Consider the following 25017-nt stretch of genomic DNA (forward strand, 5'->3'; position numbering starts at 1 on the left):
CTATCGTAAACTGCTGTTCTCGTCCGAGACTGTTAAACATCATTTTAGTTTTCTGCAGAATTATTTTTAGACCCACCCTTCTGCTATGCCTTTCCAAGTCAGTAAGCATGCATTGCAATTGGTCTCATGGGTTAATAAGCAAGGCAATATCATCAGCGAATCGCAAGTTACTAAGGTATTCTCCATTAACTCTTATCCCCAATTCTTCCCAATCCAGGTCTCTGAATACCTCGTGTAAACAGGCTGTGCATAGCATTGGAGAGATCGTATCTCCCTGCTTGACGCCTTTCTTTATTGGGATTTTGTTGCTTTCTTTATCGAGTACTACGATGGCTGTTTAGCCGCTATAGATATCTTTCAGTATTTTTGCATACGGCTCATCTACTCCCTGATTCCGTAATGCCTCCATGACTGCTGAGGTTTCGACTGAATCAAACGCTTTCTCGTAATCAATGAAAGCTATATATAAGGGTTGGTTATATTCCGCACATTTCTCTATCAGCTGATTGACATTGTGAATATGGTCTATTGTTGAGTAGCCTTTACGGAATCCTGCCTGGTCCTTTGGTTGACGGAAGTCTGAGGTGTTCCTGATTCTATTTGCAATTACCTTAGTAAATACTTTGTAGGCAACGGACAGTAGGCTGATCGGTCCATAATTTTTCAAGTCTTTGTCGTCCGCTTTCTTATGGATTAGGATTATTTTAGCGTTTTTCCAAGATTACGGTACGCTCAAAGTCATGAGGCATTGCGTATACAGGGTGGCTAGTTTCTCTAGAACAATCTGCCCACCATCCTTCAACAAATCTGCTGTTACCTGATCCTCCTCAGCTGCCTCCCCCCTTTGCATAGCTTCCAAGGCTTTCTTTACTTCTTCCTGCGTTACCATTGGGATTTCGAATTCCTCTCGACTATTCTGTCTTCCATTATCGTCTTTGCTGCCACTGGTACTGTACAAATCTCTATAGAACTCCTCAGCCACTTGAACTATCTCATCCATATTAGTAATGATATTGCCGGCTTTGTCTCTTAACGCATACATCGGATTCTTGCCAATTCCTAATTTCTTCTTCACTGCTTTTAGGCTTCCTCCGTTCCTGAGAGCTTGTTCAATTCTATCCATATTATACTTCCTTATGTCAGCTGTATTACGCTTGTTGATTAACTTCGAAAGTTCTGCCAGTTCTAATCTAGCTGTGGAGTTAGAGGCTTTCATAAATTGGCGTTTCTTGATCAGATCTTTCGTCTCCTGCGATAGCTTACTGGTATGCTGTCTAACGGAGTTGCCATCGACTTCTCTTGCACACTCCCTAATGATGCCCACAAGATTGTCGTTCATTCCTTCAACACTAAGGTCTTCTTCCTGAGTTAAAGCTGAATACTTGTTCTGTAGCTTGATCTGGAATTATTCCTCTATTTTCCCTCTTACCGCTAACTCATTTATCGGTTTCTTATGTGCCAGTTTCTTCCGTTCTCTCCTCAGGTCTAGGCTAATTCCAGTTCTTACCAACTTATGGTCACTGCAGCGCACCTTGTCGAGCACGTCCACATCTTGTATGATGCCAGGGTTAGCGCTGAGTATGAAGTCTATTTCATTTCTAGTCTCGCCGTTGTGTTCATCAGTTCAGTCGGGAACATTCCACGCCTGTCCTTCACTAATATGCGTTTTATTAGTGTGGATCATGACCAAGTCAATAAAGCTACGCCAGTAATCTGTTGTCTTGAAATATTACACAATTTTTTGTAATGGCAAGATCGGTTGTATTGAACAAGACAGACCAGATGCAAAGACACAATGCGCGACGTATCACGCGCGCACGCAAGACAAAAAAAAAATAATTCGGCCCCGCTGGAGAATTGTCATATAGCATATAGTGCGTATTCTTTCATGGTGTACTTGCCTATGAAGCTCATACTATAGCCTTGAAACCAATACTCCCATTTTTCAAGAAATAACCTTCTCCAAAGCCTGCCAGGCACACTATATCAGGATTTCCCCAATAAACTCGTTTTTACCGATATGAACTTTGTTGCAGTGCATTTTTTATCGCATGATTTCCCCACCGACACACTCGCCCTCGTTCCAAGGCGTCCTTTCCAGAAGCTCCTGGCTGCTATGCAAGACGCAGTTCACCCACTGCTTCCAGTTTTCCGCGCGTACTTTGCCCGCGCAAGCTATCGCCTGCATTCTAACTACGCCTCCGTAAGGCCTGCGTTTAGTGCAGGTTTCCTCATCGCATTCTGACGTCTGTCTCTATCCCTCGTCAGTGACAAGTTTCTTAGGGCGGGGAAGAGTCACAAAATTTTCATATTCATGTAATGCAAGCGATGAGCTCACACCGAAATATTAATTAGTATCTGGATTATGATGTAACGCAGGTCCCCCGATGTCGACTGCGCCGGTCGCGGATCGTAAACATTCTAACAATAGTTATGGTCCCTAGCTTTACCGATGCTAGAATTCCTAGATGGAACTCTGGCCGTGCTATCGCAGAGCAGACACGGTTAGTACAAAGATTTGTCTGATCTTCGTGCTTGTGTCTTGAGACTTTCGTATGGCGTCGTTTAGTACGCTTTACAATGCATAAAGCAAAATATGGTCCTGTATTTTAAGGCAATCAATGCTTTTATCAATGCAGAAGACCCTATGAAAACGCGTAATCGCTGCTAATGGCAGCGGCTCAGCCTGTCTAGGTGGCTAAATTGAAACGCGCAAGTGTCTGAACGTGTTTGCTTGCCCACGAGAAATTCATGCAAAATGTTCCAAAAGACTGGTAAACGTCTTTCAAATATTCGAAAGACGTTTATTGCATAAAAAAAAAAACCCTGCGAAGGTGTATACTCCATTGGTTTGCTAGAGGCATTGCGCTAGTCGCGGTTTACCGAGTTGAAAGTAACTAGAGGGTTCTAGACGTTATTGTACTTGATTATCTTTTACAATTTGTTTACGTAGTTTACCCTAACATTGACTTCAGGGAAGATGTTACCAGATGTAATTAGATTTCCCAAATTTTCTGTAAGCTACTTTAGCGTTTCTGATGATGGAAAGCCGGTGTCCTGCGCGTTGCCCGTCCAGTTAAAGGCCCAGAGCCTGGGGAACCGCCACCAACACGCCATGAACAAGGATGCTCGACCCGCTGTCTTAGGCTACTGGCAATCGTCCTTGCTTGTAGGGCCTTTTCTTATGTACATGAATAGGGAAGGAAATAAATCATGTTCCTGAAATTCTAGTTTGTGAAAGCTGTCACCTTTTTGTAATCAGGATAACATTGCAGCATGCGAAGCACAAGTATTCTAGAAACCTTGAGGATGAAAGGGCGGAGAGGCTGTGGAATGATCTACGTTAGGCCAGACGATACGGTCACCGCTTGTTGGTAATAGAGCACGAGTTCAGTGCTCAATACTGCATCGCTGTCTGCTCTGTTACAAGGCGGCTAGTCAAAATAAAGAATCGTTTCAGGATCAGAGATATTGCAGACAATTCATAGTGTTTGAAATTCTGCTGAAACATGTATTTTTATATCAAGAACCCGAGTTGAAAATGCCCAATGTTTGCGCACGTAGCTCTAGGAGGGATTAATGATTAAATTACCTTTCTGAAACCTTGCTTTCCAGCATTCTGTAAAGGCATGATCTTAAGACCACTGGGGGTATTGTGAGCAATATTCTGAAGGAACACACTCCTTCTTTTTCATTGCTTTCTGACATATGCATCAATACGGAGATTCGTCTGTAATTGTGAATTTGCTCTGCCATTCTTTCATCTTCAAGTCTATAAGTTCCGTTACCAACACCGTTGTTGCTTTCGTCAACGTTACGCTGTACAGGTATTTAAGATAAGTAGCGTGTTGAAATTGAACTAGGGCTTGCGGTATCGATGGTGCCATTTGGGAGGTAATTTGTTGTCCAGAGTTTAGGAACCGAAAATATTTGAAAAAGTTATGTTGTTTAAGGAAACCAAAATAAAGAAGAACACTGCGAAAGTGTATACTGTCTGTCTGCTTGAGGCATTGCGCCAGTTGCGGTTTACTGAGTTGCAAGTAACTAGCGGGTTTTAAACCACATTGTACTTGACTTTATTCTCCAATTTCTTTAGATTGTTTAACCTAACGTTGACTTGAGGCAAAATATCAGATGCAGTCGGTTACTGCTCGGAGATTGCCGCAATTTTATTTCATTCAGGTGTTCAGCGTTTCTGATAATGAAAAGCCTGTGTCCTGCATGTCGTGAGTACAGTTACATGCACAGACTATGCGGAGCTGCCAGCAACAGGCGAAGAACAAGTAGGCTGTACTACTCGCCTTCTTAGGCTACTGGCAATCGTGCTCGCTTGTAGGACAGTTTTTATGTTTTTGAATAAGGAAGAAAACAAACCATGTCCCTATAATGGTTAATTTGTCAAGGCTGTCGCCTTTTTATAAGCAGGATGGCATTTCAGCATGCGAAGCACAAATCTGATACAAACCTTGACGCGGAGAAGCTGTCGAACGATTTCTGGGAGGCCAGAAGATTAGTTCAGCGCCTGTTGGAAATAGAGCATGGATTCAGCGCTGAACACATCGCCGCTCTTTGCACGGTCACAAGCCATCTACTCAGATTGGAGAATCGTTTCAAGGCAGAAGTCAATGCACATAATTTACGGCGTTAATAACTATCCGTATATATATATATATATATATATATATATATATATATATATATATATATATATATATATATATATATATATATATATGTATATATATATGTATATATATGTATATATTTATATATATATATATATATATATATATATATATATATATATATATATATATATATATATATATATATATATATATATATATATATATATATATATATATATCGGTTCGGAACATAAAGAATTCTTCGTAGTTTGGAGCTTCACGTATTAATTCTTAGCAACTCTTGAGGAATAACTCACCTTTAAGTTCATTTGCTATTTTCAATCGAAATGGCAAAGCTTCAATACGAAATATTATGTCAGGTTTTCCAACATTGTATTCATTATGTGAAGCAATTAGTAAATTGAATTTGGCACTGATTCGTTTAGTTATCGAAGGCCTAATTTGGTTTACGGTGTTCGGTACGGGATTCTTCCTCGGAGCTTTAAACAATGCGCAAGCCAGTGATGCAGGATTCCTTTTCAAACGCTGAAAATGATCAATCTGTCTGCACAATAAAGGAGGGCTTAAAGGGACACTAAAGGTTACCAGAAACTCAAGTTAAAGTGGTAGAGCAATGTTCTAGAACGTCTAAGGCGTCAATTTAATCGCGAACAGAACTTTAGTAACCGAGAAATTGAGGTAAATGCATGACACGATTTGAGACCCCCCAGCGACATTCCGGTACTAGCCCGATGACGAAAGGACTCCTCATAATTTGTGTTACTAATACTCGACTACTCGTATTAAAAATATCATTTCATTCGATTATAAAATGGAATAAAATGCTACTTGTCTACATCTATTCGATTCTAAGAAAAAAAACATTTTGACGTTACCCTTCAGTAATATGGGTGTTCGAAAGGTTTCGTTTTTGCTCGACTCTGCGCGCTCGAGTCTGCGCCGCGCACGCTTTGGAGTTTCAGTACTTTCGTTATCGCGTCGTGCTGTGAGGGTTCTGCTGGCTCGCGAAACTTTCATTTGGAACAAGCAGCGAGAATGCCACGTCCATGTGATGTCGTGGGAAGCCCTCGTTGCTTTCCCGCTCCGGAGAGCCGGTGTCGAGGCCGCCGTCGTAGTACGCCACGACGCCGGCAGTGCGAGCCCTCAGCAGCAGGTCGCGCTCGTCGGTGCTCAAATCGCTGAAGTTGAGCCCACCATCGCGAACCAATCTATCGGTGTCAGGGTCCATTGCGACGAGCGTCGAAGTTTGCGTCATAGAATGAAGTACCAGCTTATGGGCGTCTTGCGCTGGAGTTTGAGGCATAGTAGCGGCGCCTGGTGGCGGTGCGGGAAACGACATCTGGGTCATGCCAGCGTGGGTCGTATTGAGCCCTGGCTGTGGCGAAGCACGTTTCTAGGCCGAGTTTTGCGTCGATTCGCACTTTTTATGCCCTGTTGCGAGTGCGAAAAGGCTCACAGACCACGCCGACCACGCTGCGAGCTCGCCGCAGCCTATAGTTTAACGAAAACAAACTCTCCGTGTGCCGTGGGACGTAATGTGGGGCGTAATTCGTTTCTCCTTCCGCTAGCCACCATACACCCGCTTTCGCTCTGCTGTCGGCTCTGTCTTGGCTCTGTTTCTGGCCGTGCGTTTGCGTTTTGCGCAGAAAAGCCGTAGCGCCGTCTGCGGACGCCGTTCTACTCACCGATGGCGCAACGTCACTATGAGACCATGATGTCAACACTCCTCGATCGGAGGGCGGGCGATTTGAACTGCGCTAGAGGTACGCGGACGCTTCAGAACGCATTTTCTCTTCAAATAAGTCTCTCCTTGGCACGAAACAAGCGTTTCGAGGTTTCTGTGATGGTATTTCAACAGTCCACGTTTACTTAATAGTAACCTTTAGTGTCCCTTTAATGAGAAGCCTATAATTATGTTGAAAAGTTTTCTTTAATTGAAACATTTTTTAACGTTTTGTAGGTAGTGACGAACGGAACAGCAAAAGTTGCACCAATCCTGTGTTGATGTCGCGAAGAGTCCGTGGGTCCAAACTTGGTAGTGTAACCAATTTCCGCAGAACCGCCTATAAAGTACGCACATACTGAGTAGAGCGACAATGGCGTTGCGTACTCTCTATACTCTCATATTTGACAGAGATCGCGGCGGTTAGCTACGCAAGTTGTGAGGTCATAAATGCCTCACTCTGCGCGCTTCGCAGTGCAGTTCTGTTGCGATACTAACTGTGGGGAAGCTCCAGTTGAATTTCCACCGTCGTCGTAGTCGTCGCCCTGAAGTTCTCGATGAATTCCAAGCGCTATAAGATGGCGGCCGCGCGCCCTATGCTGTAGGTACAAGGGTAAGTGTGCGAATGGAAGCCGAGAGGGACGGTCCGTTCTCTGTGACTTTTCTGCTTCCGTAGCAGAGCATACTAACGTCATTGAATAACTTGGCAGGAAAGCAACTCCGCTGCCCTCCCACCCGTCGTTGCAATTTCCTTCCTCTGCCCTCACCCTTCCTCGTCTCGGAAGGCGGCCAGCGGCACCTGCTTCAGACGTTCGCATTTAGGTTCAGTAGTGTTGTTTTCTTCCCGTTACCGAGAAGTAAGCGTGCCGTGCGAGGTAAGCAGGGATGAAGGAATAAAACTAGTAGGGAGCATCACGTGATTCTACTAGTTTGGACAAGCCAACCTCTTCTGAAGCCGCCCCTCCGGCTCGCCGACGCATTGTGCGCGGTGCCCTTTGGGTAGGAATAGGCCGCATCGCTAGCGGACCATTCCTGTTTGGTGGGCACGTGGTAACGATTAGTGGCGTAGGTGCACCTGCCGTGAAAGGCACGGAGGCACGTTGGAAGTATAACCTCTAGATTTCTGCTAACGTGGGCGTCGTTCCTCGCTTCAAATGCGTTGCCATGAAGCGTGGAGAAAGACTGGAGTGCGAGGCCCATGGCGACATAATATTCAAAGCATCACTCGCGCTCGCGCTCACCGCCGCAGTTAGTGGGCGCTCTGACCTCGAAACCCGTCCTGAGTATGCCGACCCGAGCGTGGTCTATCGTTTTGTCAAATGAACGTTTGTGTACTTGAATCCGGTGCGTATTTTCTTGCTCATTTTTGTTCCGCTGAGTACCACCTATATTGGATGATACGAGACCTGTCCCGGCATGATCCTCTGTCGCGTGTTTGCATAGTAAAAGATTCTGCACTCTATAAGTCAAAGTACTCGCCTGTCCTTGCTATTTGCCTGCACTATTTTGGAAGATTGTATGGTGCGGCGTCCTTAAGTTGTTGGGACGGGTCTATTGAGTTCTCGCTGGTCTGTTCAGAGCCAGCAAGCATTGAGCAGAACGACAGCGTCGACTGGGACCGTCTGCAATTAGCATTGGCCGGCAGGGCCTCCCATATGGTCGGCGGACCCGCCTCGCCCGTCCATTGTTGGGCACAAGATCGAAAAATGTTTTCTCTGACATTGAAAAGCAGTCGCTACGGACCCTGAACGTTCGCTTGAGCGCCTTAACAGGTTTTCAGAGGCGAAATACATCATATCGCTTCCCTCGAAATGACCCCAAACGGGACGAATCGCCGCGGGCTTGGTTTGAAGGCTTGGTTGCTTTCGGACGTTTGCAGGGCGAAAGATTTCCTCGTTGTCCTGAAACCACCCCTAAAAGCAGCCAGTCGTCATTCAAGCGGTCGTCGCAGTTTCTTGGGGACAATTCCGGTTAATTATCTGCCTTCGTTCTTAGCAGTATTAATTACCAATACCAATTAATTACCAATGCCTACATTCGCTACAGCATTAGCGCCTGTCTGCTGCTTTCTTAAGCTGCAAGCCTCGTGGAAATTCGGTGAGTTACCTGCCTGACAACAAACACGCGGAGTGCGTTTGCCACTGCCGACTACGTGTGCATTTTCCAAAACTCCCGCCGCAGACGCGACCAAAGCGAGCCGGCTAAATGTACCGCTTGCCTCTCAGGTTAGGGTGTATTTCCCATCATCATATTCCTCTCAATTTGTGGCTTTCTAGGCTTCAGAATTGTCACGTGACACTCCTTCCTAGTATTTTCCTTCCTCCATTGTGGCAATGCTCGCGGTTCTTGCTCGATTTGTGCCGCGCCCCCCTTGGTTTTGTGCCCGTTTGACTGTGCGGCGCCCGAGGCAACCCAAGAGGGAAGGGAAGAAGCGTTAAGAGGTACAGGGCAGTGGCGTAGCCAGAAATTTCGTTCGGGGGTGCGGGGGGGTGGGGTGGGGGGGCTCACAATGCAGCTCGGCCACCTCCTAAGAGGAAACATTAGGTCGGATGCTCCTATCTAAATACATATAGAAGGAAAATTCGATTTTCTCGGCATCCACTTCACCAAATTTGATGAGGTTTGTCGCATTTAAAAGCAAAACTTAAATTCTATTGATTGTTTCTTTCGAATTTTCGATTTAGGTCGTCAATATTTTATTAAAAAGTGGCAAACATCTAAAATTTTCAGAAAACGATGAAATGAAGTTTACAACTTTGCAAATCAGCAATGAAAATTGATATCATAAATCTGTAAATTGCACATAATAGTACTTCTGCAGCAGACAATATTGATGTTACACATGAGTCTCAAAAAATTAAGTATTATGGAAATAAGGCTTTTGCAGAATCCTTGTACATAGCATAACAAATTCAAATAGATATATCGAATTTGTCCGCTGTGAATGGTGTAAGGGATGCCGTTTACAGAACCATAATATCTGTTCTTGATGAAGAGCTATTAATTTGTAAACTTCGTGCTTCTATTTTTTTTCGGAGTTTCGAATTTTTCGAGATATTTTAAACAAAGTTCGGGCCCTAAATCGAAATTCCGCTTCCAACAGACACTAGAATTTACCTTACTCTCTCAAATACAACAAATTTCATTAAAACGATTCAGGAGTTATCTCAGAAAAGCGTTTCTGTGTTTTACATGTATCTGAATAGGCCGCGTCGGAGTTGGGCCCTAGCTAAAGCTTCCTCTTAAACAATTTGCCTAGGGATCAAATACATGAATAGTAACTGTATTGTCATTGCCAAAGATGCTGCAAACGAATTCTTGAACGCTACGCGCTGTCAATACAAGCAAAATATGTATTTTTTTATACAATAATATACTCGTATCCGGCAAAATTGGGCCCAACATAACTGATGTCAATGCTTCCATGTCTTTGTCTATTTACTAAGTAAAGAATATATCACATGAGCTTTAGAACTGCATCAGTTCGAAACCAGCAAAACAGTGCATGCCGCTGATATGAAAAATGTAGAGGCCATGAAATGAACAAGTTGAGGGCAAATATGTTAATGAAACATTGTCATTCAAGATCATTGTTTACATTCTCTTACACATATGCAACGGCCAGTGAAAAATCTCAATGACGCTGTCGTTTGTTCCAATCTATTACGCAGGAGCAGCTGTCACCGGCCGTGTATCGTGAGTAATTGCACCGAAATTATAGTCGCAACAGAAAGAACGTATAAAAAGCAGGAGTTCTGCAGAAATTACGAGGGCCAGTCAAATAAAAGTGAGCCACTGCGAATATATGACAAACGGGGTACTTTATTTAAAAGTAGCCTCCATGAGCATTTAGATATTTGTCTCCCGCTGACTAACGAGTCGTGTAATTCCCGTCTCGAAAACCTCCTTGGGTTGTTGCTTCAAAACGTCTGCAACTGACTTTCACGTCAGCGTCCGAGACGAATCTGGTTCCCCTGAGCTGTTTTTTTTTTGGTGCCCCAAAACCTGGAAGTCGCAAGGCGACAGGCGTGAGCTGTATGGCGGATGTTGCAGCATTTCCCGATTGAGCTTTGCCAGTTTTTTGTTAACCACGTCAGCGATGTGTGCACGGGAATTGTCGTGGAACAAGATGACCCCATACGTCAATTTTTCACGTAGTTTGTTCTTGATTGCAACATGCAGCCGATCTGGCGTTTCACAATATCGGAAACAATTGATAGTCTCTCAAGCTTTAGCAAATTCTATCACTAATGGCCCCTGACGATCGAAAAATAAAAGTCAACAACACCTATCCGGCTGAAATGAGGGCCTTTGCTTTCTATGGGGGTGGTGAATTCGAATGTTTCCATTGTAAGCTTTGCCGTCGTGTTTCAGGCTCGTAGTTGTGGCATGATGGTTCGTCTCCGATCACAATTGCAGACATGAACTGGTCACCCTTATTGTGATACCGGATCAGATGAGTAAAGGCAGCGCCGAACTTCTCCGTACTCTGGCGGTGATTCAAAATCTTGGGCATGCATAGCCCACACAATATCCGATAACCGAGATGTTCATGAATTATGGCGTGAACGGTGACGGTGAACCTAACCGTGACTGACGTTTACACGCTCTGCCAATTCATCGATACTTATCCTCCGTTCTTGTGTCATCAGCTCATCAACCTTTGCAATTTTGTTAGGAGTGATTGCACGATGGCTTTGGTGCGGTCTGGGATCGTCTTTGCAACTTTCACGTCCTTCTTTGAACCGTTTGTTCTAACGCTTGACAGTGGCCAATGCAATGCATTGTTCAATGTTCAGTAGGACTTAGTCAAGCTGCTCATGCAGCTTTTTTCCTCAAGAGCTGTCCATATTCAAATGTATATTGTATATGGGAAATAAAGCACTTACTTAATTACTTACTTTACTTTACTTACTTTACTTACTTACTTACTTTACTTGCTTGCGTGCTTTCTTGCAATGTACACGGCAGCCATACGGTCACTAATTTCTTTTTGGGCAACACATTCAGCTGTCAAAAACCTCACGGCACCACCCTGCTCAACTTCTGGAGCGTCTATACGTCTCGCAAACATTCAACCCAGTGTATGAGCGCATTAAAGAACATTTATCCTCACACCTGCGTGCCACTTTTGTAAATGAGAGATGTCTGTGTACTACGAGCAGGCCTTGCAGATAATGAACAGAACCATATTTGCGCAGGATGGATGGGCTCACTTTCATTTCACTGGCCTTCGTACATTAGAAACGCGAAGATACAATTGAACATACAAATGCCAAGATACAGCTTGATAAAGGGCAAACAGTGCCACTCGAAACAAAGTTTATTATTATTATTTATTTATTTATAGATACTGCGATCTGAAATCAGATCATAGCAGGGTGGGTATGCATAGAAATATACAAGCATTTCAACACATACAAATCCATCCCATATGCAGGCATTTTCAGACATTGGTGAAGGACACATAACATACAAGAAAAAAACATACAAGCAGATAACGCACACGAATTCATAACATTTGCAAACATTTTTCAAACATTGATAAGGAGTTCTGGGTAACAATATTAGAATTACGATTATTCCAGTCTGTTATTGTCCCAGGAAAAGAAGAATATTTGAAACAGTTATTCCGTGCGTTGATGGGGTTTATCGATAAAGCATGCCTTCGTCTCGTGTTATAACCGGATGAGTAAGTAAAGAACGTGAAAGTGTTAACCTTATAATGGCCGTTTACAAGTTGAAAGAGGAACTTTAATCGACAGATACGGTTCCGCACAGTCACCGGGGGTAATCCACTGCGCCTTACGGGCTCACTAACGGACGCGCGGTCGTATGAACTAAAACAAACCTAACTACCTTGTGCTGTACACGTTCCAGTTTTTAAATATTGTTTAAAGTGAATGGGTCCCTTGAATGGGTACCTTGGTTGCGGAGGTATATAGCTGTTAGAGTAGCAGCTTTTTGAATTCTCGCACGTATCTGCGGACGTGTCACACCTGAGGTCCATGTACATATGTCGTCGGCGTACATTGATATCTTGATCGCTGCTGGTAGATGATCAATGAGACCAATGAGTGTGAGGTTGAATAGGGTAGGGCTTAGTACCCCGCCTTGAGGAGCGCCACGGTACGTGTAGTGTAGTGCGGTTTTACCAACACCGGTACAAAGAACGATCTCATAAAAAGGTAATGAGACATCCATTGGAAAACTCGACCAGCTAGGCCAATCATCTCAAGAGCATCGAGGATAGCCTCGTGAGATAAGTTATCGTATGCACCCCCCTTGAGATCCAAGAACAAAGCTGCAGATAATCTTTTGCGTGACTTTTGAAGCTGGACGTGCGGAGCGAGATCAACAACACTGTCTACTGAGGAGCGATCTCGACGAAAACCAGCCATGCAATTCGGTAACATGTTGTAGTGCTCCAGGTACCACTCTAAGCGGGCAAGGATCATCTTTTCCATTATCATTCTCACTGAGCTGGCCAGCGCTATTGGGCGCTATGAGGTGGATTCAAGTGGGGACTTGCCTTGCTTCAGGAGAGGGACCAAGCGACTTATCTTCCATTCTTCGGGAACCATGCCATCCTGCCAAGATAAGTTGTAGAGATGTAACAGTTCTCTCCGTGCGCCATCACTCAGGTTGTTCAAGGCGCAGTAGGATATTCCATCTGGTCCCGCGGATGGAGAACGCCTGCATAGAGCAAGAGCCGCTTCTAGTTCCTCCATTATGAAAGGAAGATCCGTGCGGCCGTCACGTGAAACAGGGATGCGACTGGGGGCTCGAAAGCCTGGACCGGTTGCTTGGCCAGCGATCCTTGCACAAAAGTCTTCTGCAACATCAGCCTCTAGCCGCCCCTGGAAGAGCGCCAGCGCTTTGAATGGGAAGCGTTGTTCAGGGAAGGAACGTAGACCACGTATGATTCCCCAGATGTGGTAAAGTGGCTTTCGGGGGTCTAGTGACTGACAAAATCTTGCCCAACGTCGAGATGCCAATCTATCCATGCGACGTTGAAGTTTCTTTTGTAGACGCGTCTGGCTGTCCTAAGGTCTTCGATGGATCTTGTACGCCGGTAACGCCGCTCCACACGACGACGGAGTGCACGAAGTCGCTCCAACTCTATATCCAATTCCGTGTGCTTCGACGAAACCGTGACCGTGCGCGCAGCGTGTAGCATTGCAGACTTGATTGCTTCCTCTAATCCAGAGGACAAGCCCTCTCGACAAGCATCCTCCATGGTGGAAGTAAAAGTGGTCGAATCAATAATCGAATGGTGTTCCGTGGGGTGGGACTGGACATTCCTTTGATGACAAGGTATGTGGGAATATGATCCCTCCCGTGTGTCTCGAAATCCGAAAACCATTTAACATATCTTGTGAAAGTGCTGGAGACGAAAGCTAGGTCAAGACAGCTGCCATAATTCACGCCTCGTATAAACGTTGGGCTGCCGTCATTCAGGAGTGAAAGGCCATGGTTACAGGCGAAGTTTGCGAATCTTTGCCCTCTTGCATTTGTTCTTGCGCTTCCCCATGCTATATGGTGCGCATTCAAATCTCCGATGATGACATATGGGGCAGGTCACACAGACAAGACGTTCGTTAATCGTTTGGAATCAAAAATACTTGAAGGCGATATATAAACGCCTACAAGTGTAAACATGAGTCTGCCCTTTTTAATTGTTAGGCAAACGTATTGAGTTTCATCATGAGGCGAAATCGGCTGGCGAACATAGGTCAGTTCTCGACGAATAAAACCATGACTTTGCTGCATGCATTAGTTGTTGCGGATATAGCAGCTTCGTATCCCGATAATCTGACTGGTTTTGACACATTAGGCTCACATATGACAGTGATTGGGAACAAATTAGTATATATATACTGACGAAAGTCCGAAAGGCGTGATTTTAGACCTCTTGCGTTCCACTGTATGATTAACGCTGCCTTGACTTCCTCTCGAAACGATGGGCGATGGCTGGCCATGTCTCTAATCGAGGGACTCAAGCACTGGGCTTAAGGCGTCCAGTACATTCAGTGTATTTTGAGCAGATGTAATTCCAAGGTTCGACAGAATCGCTCGAATGGCATCTATGAGGGGACGCAGCATTGAAAGGACTTGACGATCTGCTTTGGGCGTGGCATCAGCGGCAGGAGTAGGTGAGTAGTCTCCCGAGCGGGCTTGACAATCTGTAGTTCTGTGGGAGATTGCTGGCTCTGAAGCGCAGGCCATTCTTCTTGAGACAAATTCCTTTCAGGCGGCTTCCTTGTGCTGTTCAGCCCCTTTTTGGCCTGATTGGAGAAAGTGGGTGCTACAACGGAAGCGGCCCTCTCCTTTCGCGGCTCTGCCTTTTTTGAGGAGGTTCGGCGATGCCGATGCCGGATCGTTGCAGCAGCCTCCTTGTGCGTCGAATTGTCCCGAACCATTTGCTTGAGAACAGCGACCTCTTTCTTGATGCGAGGGCAGTCCCTAGACGAGGCAGCATGGGAACCATTACAGTTGCCGCACTTTAGGACAGTAGCCCGGCACGTCTCCTCCGCGTGAGGTTCAGCACAACGGGGACACAGTATCGAGTTTGGGCAGATACCCTTGACATGTCCAAGCCTAAAGCACTGATGGCATTGAAGAGGCTTTTGTACGAAGGGCCGAACAGGGTGTCGGAAGTGACCAAATTTGACATGTGTTGGTAAGCAATCTCCTTTGAAGATCAGTTTGACGCAGCGCGATGTTCCAAGGGGGCTCACGCGCGTGATGACAACACCGTCACTTGCTGGTTTGACGAGGATAGGCAAGTCCGCGTTGGGAATGTCGACATCGATGTCATAAATGACACCTGCTGCGGATGCGTCATCCATCGGTATATAGGAACGCACTTTGATGCGCCCTCGCACCGAGATTTGCTTCACTTTTTCGAGCGCACTCCCATTGGTAACAACGATTGCGAGGATATTTTTGCGTGCATTTATCCGTATGTCCTTAATTTCATTCGGCACGACCCCGAATGAAATTAGTCGGAGGTTGTTTGAGGGCTCTTCGGGTACGAACACGATGGCGTGAGGCCAGCGTTCAGGCTTTGACTTCAGAGTCGCCGTGCTCGCTTGCGTTGATGAGTTCGCGTTGACAGTCCTCCTTTTGGCCCTCTTTCTGCGGACAGTGATGAAGCTATCATCCGATGAGTCTTCTTCCGACATCGAGTATAGCTCAGTGTCCTCGGTGTCACTGAGCACGCTTCCTCTTTTTCTTGTGAGGGACGGCCTTGATGACCTCTGGCAAGGAGGGCCACAAAACCGGGAGCCGAGGCACCAGGAAATTCCGAAGCATTCGTCGGAAACCAGAGAACACAGATAGAAGCGTTCTAAGAAGAAGGCACTTCGTCGTCGTCACGGTATATAAAAAGCCACGGTATATAATGGGTCAAACAAGGCAAATAAACGTGCTGCGTAATCACAGAGTCACAGAATCCTAGATCCCTCCCCCATTCCATCCACTCCCTCCGATGTATCGCGCGCGAAGGAAAGCGGCGCGCTTGCTCCTGTTTTCTCCCTCGCGCACACAAGACTGAGCCACCATCGTCGTCTCACCCATTCCAGCCCCCCATCCCCCTCCCTACGCTTTCACTCGCACATACAGCATGCGGCGCGCGGTCAGGATGTTATCGCCCTTGGACTTTATGCGGAACATGAAGGCGACGGCAACGGCAGGAATGTGCCTAGAGTGTCCATATAATTGCTATCGCAGTAATATCATAGGAGTATCTGGGAGCTGAAGCGTCCCATTGCCCATTACTTTCCGCAAAACAAGAAGCAACAAAATCGAACTTTCACCATGCGACAATTCGCTGTGCCACAACAATTTCTTTTTTTTTCTTTTGTGGGGCGGGGGCACCAAAATGCAAAACGCAAACGAAAGTATCTCCACAATCGAATGCCTACTTTGGGCGCCTAATTTGGCTAACGAAAGAATATCGAAGAAATCGTGAGATGTTTGGTCCACCGAGAACCATACGCATGCTGCTCGGTATCCTACACCGGCTAGACAAGCCTTTCTGGAGAGGTTGCGCTCAGGCGAACGCGGTGCTGTCCATCGAGTCCCCAGAGTGATGGCGGCGAGCGACCATTGTTTTATTTTCTCGTCTTCTAGCTAGAAAGCGTCCAAAACTCTGCCAGGCGAAAATGCACTCGGCCAGAGAAAGCCGAACGCGCACCGAAGTGCGCCGCGCGGTGGTCGGGGTAACACGAGAAAAACGCATGCGCTCAGGCTGGCTCTGGCAGCCCGCGGGTAGGGGGGCGAGAACAAAAAAATTTAAGAGACTCAATGTGTCCTCGTGATTAAAACTCAACGTAGAAAAAATAAATAGGAATGTAGTTACCTTGGCTGGCTTTAGTGTCCTCACTGGATGCTTTGGCGCAGGTGAAAAAAAAAATGTTAATATTTCTTATGTGACATGACGGCTCAAAAGAACCACCACAACGCTTCGTCTCATAGGGCCTCACTGTGGGCTTTGTCAGCTTGTCTGATAGTGCGTAGATTTGGCTTGTTTCGTTGTATGGCCCGATGTACGACTTTGGAAAAGTTAATGCACCTTTGTTGTCGAATATTTATGGGAACATCAAACTTACAAAGTTCCGCAATTTAATATCTAGAGCGCACGTTTCGAAATGTCAATGCACTTTCCACATCAAAAGTTTATGAGAAATTTATGTCCATAAGGTTTCGGAATTGACATCCACGCGCTCCGTAGATTCCATGATAGAGTGTAAATTACGCAGCCTCCGCGAGATGCCCCGGCGAGCCCGTTCGCCATCAACACGTCCTTGAAACTTTGTGCTCGGATGGGGCTTGCGTTATGTTACTCCCGGTGCATGGGCGTTGCCGCGAAATCCAGCCCGAGTTCACAATTTTTGCGGTGAAATGGCTTTTCGAGGTGAAAAAGACGTTCTAGACAAAATCCAGTATGATTTCCGGCACCGGGGCTTGCTTTGGTTGGCGGTGCATGGACAGAACGAAAAATTTCTGTGGGGGGGGGGAGCTGAAGCCCCATAACCCCCCCCCCCCGGCTACGCCCCTGGTACAGGGCGCTGCCATCGTTGCCTGCTGCCTTTAGCACAGTGGCTCAACACTCTCACCGATTGCGAATGCGCTCTTGTGCAACGCCACTTTGACGATGGGCCTTGGAAGGTTGTTTTGTTTCGCTAAGGACAGCAGGTGAACGCACAATTCGCTTCCTCGTTTTCAGTTGCGCTAATCAGTCGAGAACATTCCACGCCCGTCCTTCACTTCTGTGCGTTTCAATAGTGTGCGTTTCAATAGGAAAAGCAATATTTGGACCAATGCTTCAGTTGATGTCGCGGAGAGCTCGTGGGTCCAAACTTGGTAGTGTAACCAATTTCCGCAGAATCGGCTAGAAAGTGCACACACAGTGAGTAGAGCGACAATGGAGTTGCGTACCCTCTATACTCTGTTTCATATTTAACAGGGAACGCGGTGGAAGCTCCACAATTCGTGAGGTCATAGATCCCTCACACTGCGCGTTTCGCAGCGCAGTTGTTCTGTTGCGATACTAATTGTGGGGAAGCTCTAGTTGAATTTCCACCGTCGTCGTTGTCGTCGCCCTGATGTTCTCTATGAATTCCAAGCGCTATAAAATAGCGGCCGCGCGCCCTGCGCTCTAGGTACAAGGGTAAATGTGCGAGTGGAAGCCGAGAGGGGTGGTCCGCCCTCTCTTACTTTACTGTTTCTGTAGCAAAGCCAACTAACGTCATTGAGTAACTGGGCGGGAAAGCAACTCCGCTGCCCTCCCACCAGTCGCTGCAACTTCCTTCATCTCCCCTCACCCTCCCTCGTCTCCGCAGGCGGCCAGCGGCACCTGCTTCAGGCGCTCGCCTTTAGGTTCAGTAGTGTTGTTTTCTTGCCTTTACCGAGAAGTAAGCGTAGCCTGCGTGGTAAGAATGGATGAAGGAATAAAACTAGGAGGGAGCGTCACGTGATTCTTCTAGTCTGGACAAGCCAACCTCTTCTAAAGCCGCCCCTCCCGCTCGCCGACGCCTTCTGCGCGGTGCCTTTTGGGTAGGAATAGGCCGCATCGCTAACGGACCATTCCTGTTTGGTTGGTACGTTTTAACGATTAGTGGCGTAGGTGCACCTGCCGGGAATGGCTCGGACGCACGTAGGAACTCTGGATTTCTGCTACCGTGGGCGTCGTTCCTCGCTTCAAATGCGTTGCCTTGAAGCGTGGAGAAAGACTCGAGTGCGAGGCCCATGGCGCCATAATATTCAGAGCATCACTCGCGCTCACCGCCGCAGTTAGTGGGCGCTCTGACCTTGAAACCCGCACAGAGTATGCCGACCCGAGCGTGGTCTACCGTTTCGTCAAATCAGCGGTGTTGTACTTGAATGCGGTGCGTATTTTCTTGCTAATTTTTGTTCCGCTGAGTGCCACCTATATAGGATGATACGAGACCTTTCCCGGAATTATTCTTTGTCGCGTGTTTGCTTAGTAAAAGGTTCTGCACTCTAAACGCCGAAGTCCTCGCCTTTCCTTGATATTTGTGTGCACTATTTTGTAAGATTGTATGGTGCGACGTCCTTAAGCTGTTGGGACGGGTCCATTCAGTTCTCGCTGGTCTGTTCAGAGCCAGCAAGCATTGAGCAGAACGACAGCGTCGACTGGGACCGTCCGCAATTAACATTCGGCCGGCGGGGCCTCAAATATTGTCGGCGGACCAGGCTCGCCCGCCCATTGTTGGGCACAAGATGGAAAATTTTTTTCTTTGACATTGAACAGCAGTCGCGCCGGAACCTGAACGCTCGCTTGAGCGATTCCAGATATTTTCAGGGGCGAAATACATCATATCGCTACACAGGAGATGCGCCGAAACGCGACGAATCGCCGTGGGCTTGGTTTGAAGGCTTGGTTGCCTTCACACGTTTGCAGGGCAAAAGATTTCCTCGTTTTTTTGAAACCACCCTTAAAATCAACCAGTCGTCCTTGAGGTGGTCGTCGCCGTTTCTTGAGCACAATGCCGGTTAATTTTCTGCCTTCATTCGGTACATCATTAATTACCAATACCAATTATTTACCGATGCCTTCGTTCGCTACATCATTAGCGCCTGTCTGCTGCTTTTTTAAGCTGCATGCCTCGTAGTAATTCGGTTGCGTTACCTACCTGACAACACAGACTCGGTGTGCGTTTGCCACTGCCGGCTATGTGCGCATTTTCCATAACTCCCGCCGGAGACGCAACCAAAGCGAGCCGGCTAAAGCTACCGCTTGCCTATCACGTGAGGGCCCATTTCCCATCATCCCATTCCTCTAAATTTTTGTGTGACTAGGCTTCAAAATTGTCACGGGACGCTCCTTCCTTGTATTTTCCTTCCTCCATGGTGGTAGGGCTCGAGGTTCTTGCTCGCTGTGCACCGCGCCCCCCTTGGTTTTGTACGCGTCTGACTGTTTGGCGCCCGATGCAACCCAAAAGAGAATGGAAGAAGCGTTAGGAGGTACAGGGCGCTGCCATTGTTGCCTGCTACCTTTAGCACAGTGGCTCCACACTCTCAGCGATTGCGAATGCGCTCTTGTGCAACACCACTTCGACGATGGGCCCTGGAAGGTTGTTTCGTTTCGCTAAGGACAACAGGTGAGCGCAAAGCTTGCTTCCTCGTTTTCGTTTGTAATAATCAGTTCAGAATCATCATCATCATCATCTCCCTGGTTACGCCCACTGCAGGGCAAAGGCCTCTCCCGTAGTTCTCCAACTACCCCGGTCATGTTGTAATTGTGGCCATGTTGTCCCTGCAAACTTCTTAATCTCATCCGCCCACCTAACTTTCTGCTGCCCCCTTCTGCGCTTCCCTTTCCTTGGAATCCAGTCCGTAGCCCTTAAGGACCATAGGTTATCTTCCTTCCTCATTACATGCCCTGCCCATGCCCATTTCTTTTTCTTGATTTCAACTAAGATATCATTAACTCGCGTTTGTTCCCACACCCAATCTGCCCTTTTCTTATCCCTTAGTGTTACACCTATCATTCTTCTTTCCATAGCTCGTTGCGTCGTCCTCAATTTAAGCAGAACCCTTTTCGTAAGCCTCCAGGTTTCTGCCCCTAGGTGAGTACTGGTAAGACACAGCTGTTATAAACTTTTCTCTTGAGGGATAATGGCAATCTGCTGTTCATGATCTTGGAATGCCGGCCAAATGCACCCCAGCCCATTCTTATTCTTCTGACTATTCCGGCCTCATGATCCGGATCAGCGGTCACTACGTGCCCTAAGTAGATGTATTCCCTTACCACTTCCAGTGCCTCGCTACCTATCGTTAAACTGCTGTTCTCTTCCGAGACTGTTAAACATCATTTTAGTTTTCTGCAGAATTATTTTTAGACCAACCCTTCTGCTTTGACTTTCCAGGTCAGTAAGCATGCATTGCAATTGATCTCCTGAGTTACTAAGCAAGGCAATATCATCAGCGAATCGCAAGTTACTAAGGTATTCTCCTTTAATTGTTATCCACAATTCTCCCCAATCCAGGTCTCTGAATACCTCCTGTAAACACGCTGTGAATAACATTGGAGAGATCGTATCTCCCTGCTTGACGCCTTTCTTTATTGGGATTTTGTTGCTTTCTTTATGGAAGAATACGATGGCTGTGGAGCCGCTATAGATATCTTTCAGTATTTTTACATACGGATCATTTACTCCCTGATTCCGTAATGCCTCCATGACTGCTGAGGTTTCGACTGAATCAAACGCTTTCTCGTAATCAATGAAAGCCATATATAAGGGTTGGTTGCATTCCGCACATTTCTCTATCACTTGATTGACAGTGTGAATATGGTCTATTGTTGAGTAGCCTTTACGGAATCCTGCCTGGTCCTTTAGTTGACGGAAGTCTAACGTGTTCCTCCTTCTATTTCCAATTACCTTAACAAATACTTTGTAGGGAACGGACAGTAAGCTGATCTGTTTATAATTTTTCAAGTCTTTGGCGTCCGCTTTGTTATGGATTAGGATTATGTTAGCGTTTTTCCAAGATTCCGGTAAGCGCGAAGTCATGAGGCGTTGCGTATACAGGGTGGCTAGTTCCTGTAGAACAATCTGCCCACCATCCTTCAACAAATCTGCTGTTACCTGATCCTCCCCAGCTGCCTTCCCCTTTTGCATAGCTTCCAAGGCTTTCTTTACTTCTTCCTGCGTTACCATTGGGATTTCGAATTCCTCTCCACTATTCCGTCTTCCATTATCGTCGTCGGTGCCACTGGTAATGTATAAATCTCTATAGAACTGCTCAGTCACTTGAACTACCTCATCCATATTAGCAATGATATTGCCGGCTTTGTTTCGCAACGCATACATCTGATTCTTGCCAATTCCTAGTTTCTTCTTCACTGCTTTTAGGCTTCCTCCGTTCCTGAGAGCATGTTCAATTCTATCCATATGATACTTCCTTATGTCAGCTGTCTTACGCTTGTTGATTAACTTCGAAAGTTCCGCCAGTTCTATTCTAGCTGTAGGGTTAGAGGCTTTCATACATTGGCGTTTCTTGATCAGATCTGTCGTCTCCTGCGATAGCTTACTCGTATCCTGTCTAACGGAGTTGCCGCCGACTTCTATTGCACACTCCTTAATGATGCCCACAAGATTGTCGTTCATTGCTTCAACACTAAGGTCTTCTTCCTGAATTAAAGCTGAATACCTGTTCTGTAGCTTGATCTGGAATTCCTCTATTTTCCCTCTTACCGCTAACTCATTTATAGGTTTCTTATGCAGCAGTTTCTTCCCTTCTCTCCTCAGGTCTAGGCTAGTTCGAGTTCTTGCCATCCTATGGCCACTGCAAAGCACGTCCACATCTTGTGTGATGCCAGGGTTAGCGTAGAGTATGAAGTCTATTTCATTTCTAGTCTAGCCGTTGTGTTTATCCGTTCAGTCCAGAACATTCCACGCCTGTCCTTCACTAATGTGCGTTTTATTAGTGCGCATCATGACTAAGTCAATAAAGCTACGCCAATAATCTGTTTTCTTGAAATATTACACCATTTCTTGTAATGGCAAGATCGGTAGTATTGAACAAGACAGAGCAGATGCAAAGACACAATGCGCGACGTATCACGCGCGCACGCAAGACAAAAAAAAAAATAATTCGGGCAGAAAGGCCCCGCTGGAGAATTGTCATATAGCATTTAGTGCGTATTCTTTTATGATGTGCTTGCCGATGAAGCTCATACTATACCCTTGAAACCAATACTCCCATTTTTGAAGAAATAACCTTCTCCAAAGCATGCCAGGCACACTATATCAGGATCTCCACAGTTACCTCGTTTTTACTGATGTGAACTTTGTTGCAGTGCATTCCTTTTATCGCATGATTTCCCTGCCAGCACGCTCGCCTTCGTTCCAACGCGTCCTTTCCAGAAGCTCCTGGCTGCTATGCAAGACGCAGTTCACCCACTGCTTTCCGTTTTCCGCGCGTACTTTGCCCGCGCAAGCTTTCACCTGCATTCCAACTACGCCTCCTTAAGGCCTGCGTTTGGTGCACGTTTCCTCGTCGCATTCTGACGTCTGCCTCCATCCCTCGTCACTGAGCAGTTTCTTAGGGCGGGTAAGAGTCGCAAAATTTTCACATTCAAGTAATGTAAGCGATGAGCTCACACATAAATATTAGTATCTGGAGTATGATGTAATGGAGGTCCCCCGATGTCGAGTGCGCCGGTCGCGGATCGTAAACATTCTAACAATAGTTATGGTCCCTAGCTTTACCGATGCTAGAATTCCTAGATGGAACTCTGGCCATGCTATCGCAGAGCAGACATGGTTAGTACAAAGATTTGTCTGATCTTCGTGCTTGTGTCTTGAGACTTTCGTATGGTATTGTTTATTACGCTATACCCTGCATAAAGCAAAATATGGTGCTGTATTTTCAAGCAATCGATGCTTTTATCAATGCAGAAGGCCCTATCAAAACGCATAATCGCTGCTAATGCCAGCGGCTCAGCCTGTCTAGGTGGCCATATTGAAACGCGCAAGTGTGTGAACGTGTTTGGTTGCCCACGAAAAATTCATGATAGAATGTTCCAAATGACTGCTAAACGTCTTTCAAATATTTGAACTACGTTTATTGCATAAAAACAAAACACTGCCAAGGCGTATAATCTATTGCTTAGCTTGAGGCGTTGCACTAGTCGCGGTTTACCGAGTTGAAAGTAACTAGAGGGTTCTAGACGTTATTGTACTTGATTATCGTTTACAGTTTCTTTACGTTGTTTAGCCTAACATTGACTTCAGGCGAAATGTTACCAGATGTAATGGGTCACTGCACTTAGATTCCCCAAATTTTCTGTAAGCTACCTTAGCGTTTCTGATGACGGAAAACCTGTGTCCTGCACGTTGCCAGTCCAGTTAAAGGCACAGAGCCTGCGGAACGGCCACCTACAGGCGATGAACAAGGATGCTAGCTACCCGCCGTCTTAGGCTACTGGCAACAGTCCTCGCTTGTAGGGGCTTTTCTTATGGGCATGAATAGGGAAGGAAATAAATCATGTTGGTGAAATTCTAATTTGTGAAAGCTGTCACCTTTCCGTAATCAGAATAACATTGCAGCATGCGAAGCACAACTATTGTAAAAACTTTGAGGATGAAAGGGGGGAGAGGCTGTGGAATGATCTACGTTAGGCATGACGATACAGTCACCGCTTGTTGGAAATAGAGCATGAAATCAGTGCTCAACACTACATGCCCTGTCTGCTCTTTTACAAGGCGGCTGCTCGAAATAAAGAATCGTTTCAGGATCGGCGATACTGGAGACAATTATTAGTGCTTTGAATTCTGCTGAAACATGTATTTTTATATCAAGAACTGAATTGATCATTGAAAATGCGCAAACTTTGCGCGCCTAATTTAATCAGGGAGTAATGATTAAATTACCTTCCTTAAACCTTTCTTTCCAGCATTCTGTAAAGGCGTGATCTTAAGACCACTGGGTGTATTTTGAGCAATATTCTAAAGGAACACACTCCTTTCTTTTTCATTGCTTTCTGACATATGCATCATTACGTAGATTCGCCTGTAATTGTGAATTTGCTCTGCCATTCTTTCATCTTCAAGTCTATAAGTTCCGTTACCAACACCGTTGTTGCTTTCTTCAACGTTACGGTGTACAGGTATTTAGTAGATAAATAGCGTGTTGAAATTGAACTAGGGCTTGTGGTATCGATGGTGTCATTTCTTGGGGAGCTAATTTGTTGTCCTGAGTTTAGGAACCGGAAATATTTGAAACAGGTTTGTTGTTTAAAGAAACCAAAATAAAGAAGAACACCGCGGAAGTGTATACTGTCTGTCTGCTTGAGGCAATGCGCCAGTTGCCGTTTGAAAAGTTGCAAGTAACATGCGGGTTTTAAACCACAATGCACTTGATTGCATTCTACAATTTCTTTACATTGTTTAACCTAACGTTGACTTGAGGCAACATATCAGATGCAGTCGGTTACTGCTCTGAGATTCCCGCTATTTTATTTGAGGTGGTTCAGCGTTTCTGATGATGGAAAGCCTGTGTCCCGCATGTTGTGAATACAGTTACATGCACAGGCTATACGGAGCCGCCAGCAACAGGTGAAGAACAAGGAGGCTGTACTACTCGCCTTCTTAGGCTACTGCCAATCGT

General features: G+C 45.9%; 1 protein-coding gene across 4 annotated transcripts in view; it reads right to left on the reverse strand.

Annotated features, from left to right (window-relative positions):
* The window catches only part of LOC135896908 (uncharacterized), a 65742-nt gene that overhangs the window by 31736 nt on the left and 8989 nt on the right, over positions 1-25017 (reverse strand). For all 4 annotated transcript variants that reach the window (XM_070522407.1, XM_070522408.1, XM_070522406.1 and 1 more), the window contains exon 3: positions 4466-4522. In XM_070522407.1, coding sequence (XP_070378508.1) covers positions 4466-4522 — 57 coding nt within the window. The remainder of the gene's footprint in view (positions 1-4465; positions 4523-25017) is intronic.

The sequence above is a fragment of the Dermacentor albipictus genome, chromosome 7 (assembly GCF_038994185.2).
Source record: "Dermacentor albipictus isolate Rhodes 1998 colony chromosome 7, USDA_Dalb.pri_finalv2, whole genome shotgun sequence".
Taxonomy (NCBI): Eukaryota; Metazoa; Arthropoda; class Arachnida; order Ixodida; family Ixodidae; genus Dermacentor; species Dermacentor albipictus.